Genomic DNA, 12,399 nt, shown 5'->3' on the forward strand with positions numbered 1-12,399 from the left:
CTCAAATATTATAGTCCACATAATATTGGTCGGGAACCTTTTTTGGCTGATGAGTACTTTTACTTTGAGACTTTATATACAAGTTGCCAATAATACAGTTTTAAATGTAGTGAGGTGTTTGCATGGTGTTCTTTTTCTAAAGGAATGGTTCTAAAACAATTCCTCCACTATTCATCATTGTCCACTAATGGTAAATATTTTGATGATGATTATAGAAGTATCATCAAAGTATCTCTGGATTAATCAGTGATTCTAAATTACCCATAGGTGTGAACAGGCAACAGGCTGGAGACCTGTCCTAGGTGTAACCTGCCTCTCACCCTATGACAGCTGGGATAGGCTCCAAGCCCCCGTGACCCTGAAAAGGATGAATAGAAGAAAATGGATAGATGGATGGATGGACTATATTATTACTGGATGGATTATAATATTTTACAATTCTTTAGCCAGGAAGAGCTTTAATATGGTCCAGTTTGTCTTGTTAAAGAGTCTCTGCTTGCCTTTCTGTAAAAGTGCCCGCACGCCGCTGACTTATAATCATCTTTGTTAATATCTGTTCTTTAAATCTGCATCTTGGCAATTCACTTTAAAGGAAAACATACAACACTGGAATATTGAACACACTTTAATAAGACATTTTCTTGTATGTTTTCTAGAAATAACAATATCCATAAGTCAGCTGGCTAAACTGATAAGTGCCCAGAGACATGACATATGGAAAGTCAGTCCAGAGCAACGGGAATGTTTCTTGGTGTGATGAGAAACCTGGACTGCAGACAACATCTGCATGTTATTGTAGTAGTTTGCGAAAGGCTTGGTTGGTGCTCAATATTAAAAACTGATGGCAGCACTGAGTGTCTGTGTTGGGATCTTCTGGTCAATAAGTTACAGAATTCATAACTATCACAGGGCCTTCCCTGTCACTTTTAGTTTTATGCACCTTTTTGTAAAAGACTTTACAGTGTGTGGTTCTTTCCCATGTTTAAGCTCTGCAGTGAGTTGGGAATCTTGGTCATTAATATCATATTATTTGTCATGGCATTGACCGTGCCTCCTGAGGCTTTAGAGCTGTGCTGCATACTGACAATGTCACCACTGGTCTGCTCAGGCTCTGCATGGCGGAAAAGATGTCTCATAGTGGCCTGGGGACAGCAAGGGCAGTAAATTATTTAGGGAATCAATGAGTAAAAAATAATGATGGACATATCACACCTGAAGGGATGGATGGATGAGGAGAAGGGAGGAAATATGTGAAGGAAGGTGAAGAATGTGAAGGAAGAGAATAGGAAAATGGACTTGAGTCTCACCTGGAAATTATTTGTAACAAAACAGTAGACAACAGGATCCATACAGCTATTCAAACTGCTGAGGGTAACAGTTAAGTGGTACACTATCACATGGTGAGGCATGTCAGGGTAGAAGTATACCACCACCTACAACACAAAAGGGCATGCCTGAATGTTGCATTAAAGCACATACAATAGCGCTTACCATAACATCAAACAGAAACATTGATCTCACAAATACATCCATTGTGTTTTTAGTATTTTATTAAACTGTTAAGTTTATTGTATTTTGTATCAATTTTAACTAATTGAGATCCTTGCTATATTATATTCTGCTTTTTAGATTACATTCGATTGTACTTTGGTCTAGTTTTTAAGCTTCTTTATTTTATGTTAACAAACTTCTTTCTTTCTAATTGCGCTCCTTTCTTTTGTGTCATTTTTACCTTACTGAGATACAGGTCCATATGCTTTTGGACATTTATACTAAAATAAAAGCGCTGCATTAACTGTTTAGTAATTATAGGCATTTTTTTATACACAGCCCCCCATTTTCACAGACTCAAAGGCAACTGGACAAATATAAATATAAGGATTGTTTTCAATATTTGGAAGAAAGCTTCTGCAGTCCATGCCTGAAGTCAAGAACCCCTAAACATCACCAAATGCTGTGTTTCTTCCCTTGCGATGCTCAGCCAGGCCTCTACTGCAGCTTTGAATAGAATAGAATAGAATGCCTTTATTGTCATTATACAGGATGTACAATGAGATTGGAGGGTCACTCCTGTTCAGTGCCATGTAACAGAAAATCAAACTCTCTAAAATAAAAATATTATAATCTAGTATAATCAATATAATCAAGAGATATACAGAAATAAACAATGTATAAAATATACAAAAAATAGAATGTATAAAAATATATACATACATTGGTGCATCTGTACATTGTAAGAAAAGTAAATATGTGTATACATATAATAATGAAGATGATGAATATTGCACTTGGTGAATGAATATTGCACTAGTGAATGAATACTGGATATTACACAATATAGGAATGTTAGATATTGTTCAGTATGAATAATATAATATTGCACAGAGATGTGGGTGTTGCACAGTTACGGTGGGTGAGTGTGTGAGTTCAGGGTGGTGATTGCTCTGGCGAAGAAACTGTTCTTGAGTCTGTTTGTTCTGGCTTTGATGCACCTGTAGCGCCTGCCAGAGGGCAGCAGGTCAAACAGGTCAAAGGCAGGGTGTGAGCTGTCCTTGATGATGTTCCTGGCTCTGCTGATGCAGCGGGAGGTGTAGATGTCCATCAGGGAGGGGAGAGGGCAGCCAACGATTCTTTGTGCTGTCTTGACTACCCTCTGAAGCCTGACACTGTCTGCCTCAGTGCAGCTGCCGTACCATACTGTGATACAGTACGTCAGCAGGCTCTCAGTGGATGAGCGGTAGAAGGTCAGCAGCAGGTTTGAGTCCAAGTTGTTCTTCCTGAGGACCCTCAGGAAGTGAAGTCGCTGCTGAGCCTTCTTGATAACAGCTGTGATGTTATCTGACCAAGAGAGATCAGCAGATATGAACACACTAAGAAACCTGAAGGTGTGGACCCTCTCCACACGCTCGCCGTTGATGTAGAGGGGAGCTGGGTCAGTCCTGTGCTTCCTGAAGTCGATGATGATCTCTTTGGTTTTCATGGTGTTCAGTACCAGGTTGTTCTCTAAACATCAGGCTGTCAACTTCAGGACCTCCTCTCTGTAGGCTGCCTCATCTCCCTTTGAGATGAGTCCGACCACTGTGGTGTCGTCAGCAAATTTGACGATGAGGTTGTTATTGTGGGCTGGACTGCAGTCATGGGTGTAGAGGCAGTACAGGAGGGGGCTCAGCACACAGCCCTGTGGGGAGCCAGTGCTCAGTGTGTGGGTGGAGGAGAGATGGGGGCCAAGTCTCACAGTCTGGGGCCGGTTGGTTAAGAAGTCCTTGATCCAGGAACATGTGAGAGGGGGGAGGCCCAGGGTGGGCAGTTTGGTGGTGAGAATGTCCGGGATGATTGTGTTGAACACTGAGCTGTAATCCACAAAGAGCATGCAAGCGTAGCTCTGCTGCTGCTCCAAGTGGCTCAACACAGAGTGGAGAGCTACAGCAATGGCGTCCTCTGTGGATCTGTTTGCACGATATGCAAACTGATGGGTGTCGAAAGTGGGGGGCAGATGGTCTTTGATGTGCTGGAGAACCAGCCTCTCAAAGCACTTCATGATTACCGGTGTGAGGGCCACAGGGCGGTAATCATTTAGGCTGGTGACAGATGACCTTTTGGGGACGGGGATGATTGTGGCTGTTTTTAGGCAGGGGGGGATGACTGCTTGGGCCAGGGAGAGGTTGAAAATCCTGGTGAGAATCAGGGTGAGCTGGTGGGCACATGCTCTGATCACTTTGCCAGGTACTCCGTCTGGTCCGGCAGCCTTCCTGGGGTTCACTGCCAGGAGCACGCGCCAGGAGCACGCGACTTGGCTAGATGTTGTGAAAGGCTTTACTGGAATGTCCAAGATCGTTGATTTGACCACTCATAAAGTTTTCACCATCTCTCTTACCTTTTTATCGCTTTGCAGCTCATATTGAGAGTTCCACCAAAAATATGGCAAATGCAACATAAGTACTTCTAGTAAACTTCTGATCTTTTGTGCTTAATTTGTTGTGAAATAATGAGGGAACAGGTTTCACCTGACCATAAACCATTTATCAGTAAATTCTCTAATTACATTTGAGCTGTTGAAAATGGGGGACCGTGTATAAAAACTGACTGCAATTTATGAGCCATTTTCTGGCTCACATTGTTCATTTGATACCTTCTTGGAGGAAAAAGTTGAGAGGACCCACAGTTTCCTCCAGGCGGAATAGAATGAATTCTTCTTGCCCTTTTATTTTATTTGACATGTTTTCAGATAGCACTATAAATATTCTTTCATATTTGTTTTATCCACTGGTGTTACCGGTAACATTTGAGTCTTGGAGGATTACTAAATATGAGGAGTAGTTTATGTGTCAAAAAAAAAAAAAAATGCTCACTCACCTGTCTGATGTGAAATGGTGTGAAACAGACTGTGAAGATGATCAGCACAGTTGTCAGCAGCTGGACAGCCCTCCTTCTCCTGTCCCTGATAAAAATAAAGTTAAAACTACCACCATGATTTGGCATTAGCTGCATGGCTTCAATAGCTTACATTTCATGGCTTCCAACCTATCCCAGCTGTCAGTGGCCAAAAGGCTGGGTGCACCCTGCCAGTCACATAGACTCATTCATACCCAGTGCCAGTTTAGAATCACCACTTAACCTAACATGTACTTTAACATGCACGTGCATCTTTGGACTGTGGGAGGAAGCTGGAGTAGCTGGAGAGAACCCATGTAAAGATTTTAAAGTTACTATTTTCTCCAACACAAGAAAGCAAGCAACTCCAGCTTTCTTTCACGCCATCTGTGTAATGTTGGTTATACCTGCTCTGCTGCATCAGACGACGGTCTGTTAGAGCCCACATAATGCGCAAAGTAAAGACCACAATGATGACAAGGGGTAAAAAGAACTCAGTGATGGTAAGAATGAGGAGCTTTGAGAGGCAGCAGCCTGTGTGCTGGAAAGCGGTGGAGAGAAAGGAGTAGGTAACCACAATGGCAAACAGCCATACAGAAATGCAAACACATTTGGCCACACTGGAGTTCCTCCAACGACGAGAGGTTTCAGCCTGCAGAGGCAGAACAGAATGCGCAGATTTCTTCATTTTTTTTGTGAGGTTTGGTAAGTAGCTAGCAGTTTGCAAACATGATTGTGTAACCAAACCACAGACAAGACTCACCTGCACAATGGCAAGGTATCGGTCGACACATATGCAGGTTAGAAATAAGATACTGCAGTACATGTTGACAAAATAGCTGAAGATGTGCAGATATGAACAGGTGAGACACGCTCCTCCACTGTAGTAGAGAAGGATGCGAGTTGGCAGAGAGAGATTCACCAAGAGGTCAGTCACTGCCAAGTTGATGGTGTAGATCACTGAGGTGGTCTTTTGCTTGGTGCGGAAACAGAAAACATAAAGTGCAAATATGTTGAGCACCGTGCCCACCTGAAAAACAGGAGATATGAGGTAAATGAGAGGAAAATTAACACGAGGTATTCATTTTCAGCCTAAGTTGTAAAAAAGTGAAAGTGTGTACAACATTAAAAGGGCTCTGTAAAAACACCTTACCAGGAATATAATGGAGTTTATGACCATGAGTGCAATCCAGAGACCATAGAAGTCATTGTAGAGTCCCTCATCTAAATGTGCCAGTCTTTGAAGATATTTTTCCACACCACTTGTGTTAGCAGGACTGGATATTACAGGCAGGATAGGAGAAGAAGTGTTGATAAAAAGCCAGGACTCTGTACCATTGATGTTCATCATAATGATGATGAGTGACGTGTTGATGAGCCACGTTAATGATAGTGATGCAGACTGTGAGGATGACACCGATGCTGAAGTAGACGCTGTCAGATAGAATAACAGAAAGATTTACATCAATTTATTTACAACAACCGTGTGTGTGTGTGTGTGTGTGTGTGTGTGTGTGTATATATATATATATATATATATATATATATATATATATATATATATATATATATATATATATATATGCGGCATTTACAATCTACCATGGGGGATGTACACGGGTGATCTCACACAGTCCTATTCACACTTGACTTTGCGTGGCTACAGAAAGCAAAATGGCGACTAGCGTGAAAGCGAGGGGAAAGAAGTGGAAAAGGGGAACACAAATGACAATTTCAAGCTTCCTATTAAACATAAATTCTTAGGACCTGAGTGTTGCCAATGCTAGATTTAGCAACTTTTCAGACAGCCCCCCCCCCCCCCCCCCCCTTCCCCCGCAACTTTTTTTTCCCAAAAAGCATCAAACGACAAATGTAACGACTTTTGGAAATAGCCCAGAAAACTGAACTCCTCCGCCGATGCCGTGTTTTGTGTACACATAGCGCTCATACTGGATCCCTTCGTACACTTCCGCATTGCCTGGATCTCGTGTCAGACGACCCCTACCCTCCCTTCCCAAATCCATCCATCCATCCATCCATCCATTCTCTTCCGCTTATTAGCATGCTAATTAGCATTAGCAAGTTAATTAGCATTAGCCCCCTCACACACATGCCAGGCTGAAAGTTTTTTCTTGCTAGACCCTATATATATATATATGCTCATTCTCTCTGTCTCTGACCTCAGACAGAGAGAATTGGCACAGCCATTTTAAAGCAACATCTGGTTTGCTTAACCCATCTATTTATAATGTAACCATATTTATTTATTGCTACAGCAATACTCCCTGAGGGGCTATGAGCAATTCTCATTCCAGCTATTATTACAAGTAAAAAATAAACATTCTTGGCAGGGATATAACCCACTCACAAAGTACAGAAAAACATGTCATTATTCTGGACATCTAGGGACATAGTCATTCAGTCATAATAAAAGAGAAATAAATCCTTTGTTATCCATTTATATAGCTCAGCTTAGATTTCTAATAAGAGTCATTTAATGGCTGCATTAATTAGCCCTTGTCTGAGCTGGCCTGTGTGCGCTTACCTCTGGAAAGAAAGATGGTGAATTTTCCTCATGACTGTGATAGAGTGAAACTGGAAAACTGGATAAAGTCTGTTTGTATGTGGATTGGATATTTACAGTCTTGCTTATTCTATACACGCCAACACTGGATACTTTGCTGAGACCTTTGCAAGCCCAGTATGGCATTTAATGGCTGAAGAACAATAAATCAGGAGAAAAGGCATAAGATGAAACATCATCTGTGATGGCAACAAGGCCGCAGACACTTATCTCCCATCTTTGTCTGGTTGTTTGTTTGTTTTTCTTGGATGGGTGTTCTGTTAATTTCCCCTTGTGGGACAATCAAATCTATCTATCTATCAATCTATTAACTGATCATCTGCTAAGCAGATTGAGGTTACAGTATAACCGCTATGGTACACATTACTTACAAGTGCAGACAACAACTGCACTTGTCCTTTAATTTACACATTAAAGTATCATAAAAGTATGAAAAATATATTTTGGACATCTTTCACCCAATATCACAGCTTGGAGAAGTCCTACAATGTGCACACAATGTCCTACAGAAATTTGTACTAATGCTAAACACATACTTCATTTAACTTTGTCATCTTCTTAGCTGTGCATAGATTTTTTTTACTTAACTGAACTGAAATCCAACAGATCAGCAGTACTGTATGAGATGAGGAGCATGAAAGAGATGCATCGCGAGATGAATCAATCTCCCAAGGGATCGATTGGCATTTAAAGCCTTAGAAAAGGTCATATAAGGTTTAACATAAATGAGTGTGGATTTCAATGTTTATCTACTGTCTTCCATGACAAATGCAGTTTAATTGTTCTTGTGAGTCCCACAGTGGAAAAGTTTAAGAAGCCCAGTGTTTTGCGTTGTGTATGCTCATTGCTTACAACCAATATCTCAGCAAAATAATCAGCCGGCTGATGAAAAATGCAGTCTATTCATGCTAATGGGAATAACATGCTCAACCGAGGGTGAGGCATGAATAATGTAATTCATCTACATGAACTGGAGCAGTCTAGCCACATAACATTAAGAGCACCGAAGGAAATAAATGAGTGTTTTCACAGTGACACCCCTTAATATTATTCAGCTTATTTGAGCTAGTTCATCATCATTAAAACTGCTAACAAGTGTTATAGGAGGGAACTCTGGGGGAAATTTTTTGTTGAGCTATTTCTTTCTTTCTTTTTCTTTCTTGATACACACACACACAGGAGTTGGTGTATGACCGATGGTCATTTTAAACAACCCATCACAACATGACAAGCTGTAGGCCTTCAAGCATCTGGAAATAATTAGATGTGACTGATGTTTTATTTTAGGTTTTCTAGTGATATTATAAGTTTCAGCAGAATGGCAAAAAAATATCAACTCTACTGTCATCCTAAAATAAGTGATAAATAAAGTCACTACCTAAAAATACAGGTGAAGTATTGAAACTCGTTTATTTCCAATATTTTATAGCATTTCAATTTGCTTGAAAATGGATTTTTTTAGGTTTTGAAATGTTCATTCATGGAGAAAAACATTTACTATCACACAATACCATGTCCTGTTTTACCTGAAACATGAAAACATAACAGGCATAATGGTTTAAATCTATTTTATTTTACGTGAAAATGACAAGAGCATTTTCCAGTTAGTTTAATCTCAGCTCAGAATAAAAGGATTCTACTTTGTTCATTCTTAGATTATTTAGTTACACTCTATCACCAATGTTCCATAAAAAAATACCCACAGACATGGCAGGGACAGTTTTGCAGTTGCAAGAGTTCCTAAAACCATCAATTTCATTGATTTGACCCACACTGGTGGAGCTAAAATCATCCCAGCAGATACACGTCAAATTTGACCCGAAACAGCCTCAATATACAAAATCCAGTAGCACCTACAACAGTATAAAATTTCTAAATACTTTTTGTGTATTTTGGATCACTTTAGGAAAAGTCATCAAATTTCAGGCTAGAAAATGACATTTGGGGAATTTTTACTGATGTCAAATGTCAAAACAGTATGTAAGGGTTAATAATTGTGATATGTCTAGAACATGATTGGAATCCACTCATGGAATCCTAACTGATTAGACATATTTTAGAAAGGCGCACAACTGCAGCCACAGGATCTCATGTTCACACTGCATGCCAAGACAAAAGAACAGAGCCATGAACTCAATGGAACGCTTTGTAGATCCAGACACAGACACTGTACTTGAGTTTATAAAATGGCAAAGAAAAATAATAGTCTGGTCTGAGAAACATGTTTAGCACTTTGGGTAGAACAAGCATCATGTCCAGTGAACACCAGCCACTGCTCATCTCTACTGTAAGTAGGATGGTGGCAGCTTTGTGGTGTGGCTGTAAGTACCACAGGACAAGGACAGTGGTCAGAACAGAGAGAAAGATGAATGCAGGTAAATACAAAGAAACCCTGCACCAAAGTGTAACTGATCTGAGAATGGGGCATCCCACTTTTTGGCATGACAGGAAATCAAAGCATACAGCCAAAGACTAAGAATTTAACCCAGTGGAAAATCTGCAGAAATGCCCAAAGGTGGCAGTTCATAGATGCTTTCTTTTCAGCCTAAAGAAGGTTGATAGGATCTGTCACAAAGAATGGAAAAAATCTGAACAAATCCAGGTGTGTAATGCTGATAGAGACTTCCCATAATCCAAAACTAGAGCTGGTTCCAAAACGGCTTCAAATGTAAACTTTTTGTAAAATTAAAAACATGATTTTTAATAAATCTGCAAAAAAAAATTCCAAAATGATGTTTTCCCTTTGCCATTATGGGCTACTGAGTAAAGATTTCTGGGAAGAAAATTCAAATTTTATTAATTTAAAATGAAATTTACTATACAGTACACACACTTTATATGCTATAAGGTGTGACTACTTCCTAGAGCAGCTATACCAGATATACTGAGATACAGGTTTAATATTTGTCAATATTAGTCAACCCAGACTTAATCTAATGCATCACTGTTTCCATCTTATTGCTGTTGTTCTTCTTCTAAATTCAAAGACAGCTGTGATGCAATGACTGCAAAGTGATACTGAGAGGAAAAGAGAGGGACCGGAGGCAGATCACAGCATTGTCCAAATAAATTCCAGTAGCGTGGGAGTCCTGCTTTGTGTGTGTGTGTGTGTGTGTGTGTGTGTGTGTGTGTGTGTGTGTGTGTGTGTGTGTGTGTGTGTGTGTGTGTGTGTGCATGTGTGTGTGTGTGTGTACTATGAACTGTCTAAGAGGCAGCAATCACAAACGTACATAAAGCAAAATTATGGAGTGGGATGGTAATATATTATATTTTTTTACTCTAGTTTTGCTTTAAACCCTTCAAGGGAACTCTGATCTGAGGGTACTCGCACTTGCAATAAGAGCTCGCTGTTGGTCTTTCAGCACACCATGATTAAGAAACAAATCACAAACATCTAACACTTCATATGAATCTTGATTCTTTAATAAAACATAACTGTTTCAAGGCAACGTACCAGCTGAGAAAAAGGAGTCAAATGAGTAACTGAAGTCATCAGCGCTGATGAAATTAGGGTGTCCTTAAATCCTAATCCAAAAATCCTTCATCGCTGTTCAAAGACGCTTCAGCTTTCAGTGACCTTTGCACCTTTGTATCTTCATCCACTTTTATGTAAGTCATTCTGAATTAAGCAGTCCATCATCAGGTAGAATTTCATTTCTGTTTTGAGTGTGCTGGTCGTGTCTGTCAGCTGCAATAATCAACGCTCTTCTTTAAATCTGTGAACGAGATGTCCTTGTCCATTCTGAATCTCTCTAATTTTTTCAAACACTCTCACATCCATCATCCACTCCATCTGTTGTTGTAAATCTCACCTCTTTCTGTGTATCCTTATTTCTCTCTTCTTCCCCTCTTTCTCCTTCTTTTAGCATCATTTTTATTCTTTCTCATCATCCAGTGGCTCAGGCTTAAAACATTCCTCCCTCACTCTCTAAAGCTCCCTTCAGTTTGAACCTCAGACAGGAAGTCTTAGAATGTGTTTACATTCTGTGGGACACACATGTGTCTATATACACCACACACACACACACACACACACACATCAGTGTTAAAGCACAAGTATGCACACACATAGCACATGTTCTAAAACACATTTGATGCTTTAAGCATGCTTTAAGCATCAGTAGTTATAAAGAGGCAACTTTTAGTGACTAAAAATTGCCTCTTTATAACTACTCCCTGGTTCAGTCCTCCCTCAGTGCTGCAGAGTGGGACAGGTTTGCATCTCTAGGTTTCCTGACAAGAGGCTCATCATCACTCATGACTTGTCAGGCTCACTAGAAAAGATCCGGAATAACAGATGCCAAGAGAAGCGTCATGGATCAACCTGTTAGAACGAGCAGTGCAAGGACAGAAAGGAAAGAAGTGCAAGGAGCAGGGGCAGGAGAATATATTAGAGAAAGCCTGAGAGGAAAAACAGCATATATATCTGTCTGTATGTGTGGGTAACAAAAAGACAGTTACAATATCTGATGTGGTGGTGAATGTATGCCTTTAGAGAGATGGTGCATCAATGTGTGGCTCGCAACCAGAGTATCTGGAAGTTTTGGTTTATATCATTCTGAACACTGATGATACATGACAGCTGAAGTTTTTGCACTTCTTAGATTGGTGCAGCAATCTGCAGCAAAAATTCCCTTTCTTTTGCAACGTCTCCTAACTTCCTTGTGTAATGGAAATGATGAGAAGAACAATTTATTGATTGCGCAAACAACTACATGTATCCCTCCTGACAAGATGCATAGGTGGAAAATGTGAAAGGAAACACTCACAACCCTCTTGCAACCATAACACAACACTTTGGAAGAAAAGCACTTTTAAAGACTCCTTTAAATCAACGATTAAAATGTGATCCTGAGAATCATGCATTAGGAAATCAGCGTTTCTAACGTCCTTAGAGATTGGCACCAAATTAGCTTTATACCATTTCCCACCGAGTCTTTTTTGTTTTTTTAAAATTATATCCGTTTTTATTTTGTGGGGGCTCTCTGCATTGCATCCTGTATCCTCCAAAGTCTCCTGTCTCATCTACAGTCTAATTGCCAGTGGTGATTGTTTAACCAAATGTCAGACTCTAGAAACTTTATGATTTGTCCCAGACTTCATGTTTAACTCTCTGTCAACCTGACACAGTCCAGGTTCACAGCCCTGTCCTCACATCGCTGCATGACTAATCTACTACCACATAGAAAGAAGGTGAGAATGTGACCTGGTTTTGTGCCTTTGGATAAAATACCCAGTAGCAAAGTGGTAAAATGATGTCTGTCACTGTCTTAAATTGAATATTTAGCCAGGTAGCCTGATCATGATGGATCTCACAGACAAATGATGACAGAAATTGGTTTGGTTTGGTAAATGTCTGTGACTAAATATTGAAGTATATGAGCATTAGTGACTGTGTCTGGATGTAATATGTTTGCAATTCCTGCGTTTAGCTTGTCATCATC

General features: G+C 40.1%; 1 protein-coding gene across 3 annotated transcripts; it reads right to left on the reverse strand.

Annotated features, from left to right (window-relative positions):
- Positions 1 to 594: 594 nt before the first annotated feature.
- Positions 595 to 10,892, reverse strand: gpr20 (G protein-coupled receptor 20). Of its 3 annotated transcripts, none has more exons than XM_030750563.1 (7): positions 10,768 to 10,892; positions 5,525 to 5,805; positions 5,135 to 5,401; positions 4,779 to 5,023; positions 4,354 to 4,438; positions 1,308 to 1,433; positions 595 to 1,142 (listed from the first exon to the last, which is right to left on the reverse strand). In XM_030750563.1, exons 2-7 carry the CDS (start codon positions 5,720 to 5,722, stop codon positions 957 to 959), a joined length of 1,107 nt encoding a protein of 368 aa, XP_030606423.1. In that variant the 5' UTR covers positions 5,723 to 5,805; positions 10,768 to 10,892; the 3' UTR covers positions 595 to 956. The 3 variants fall into 3 exon arrangements, with proteins under 3 accessions (XP_030606423.1, XP_030606421.1, XP_030606422.1); XM_030750561.1 differs by having other exon boundaries at positions 4,779 to 5,053; XM_030750562.1 differs by lacking the exon at positions 10,768 to 10,892 and adding an exon at positions 10,410 to 10,495 and having other exon boundaries at positions 4,779 to 5,053.
- Between the last annotated feature and the right edge of the window lie 1,507 nt (positions 10,893 to 12,399).

This window comes from Archocentrus centrarchus, chromosome 16 (assembly GCF_007364275.1).
Source record: "Archocentrus centrarchus isolate MPI-CPG fArcCen1 chromosome 16, fArcCen1, whole genome shotgun sequence".
Taxonomy (NCBI): domain Eukaryota; kingdom Metazoa; phylum Chordata; class Actinopteri; order Cichliformes; family Cichlidae; genus Archocentrus; species Archocentrus centrarchus.

Coding starts and splice junctions, on each gene's coding strand:
- gpr20 (XM_030750561.1), bottom strand. CDS start 5,722: ATGATGAACATCAATGGTACAGAGTCCTGGCTTTTTATCAACACTTCT. Junction 4,439..4,778: donor CGTCTGATGCAGCAGAGCAG/GTATAACCAACA, acceptor TATTTTTATCAG/GGACAGGAGAAGGAGGGCTG. Junction 1,434..4,353: donor CACCATTTCACATCAGACAG/GTGAGTGAGCAT, acceptor TTTGTGTTGTAG/GTGGTGGTATACTTCTACCC.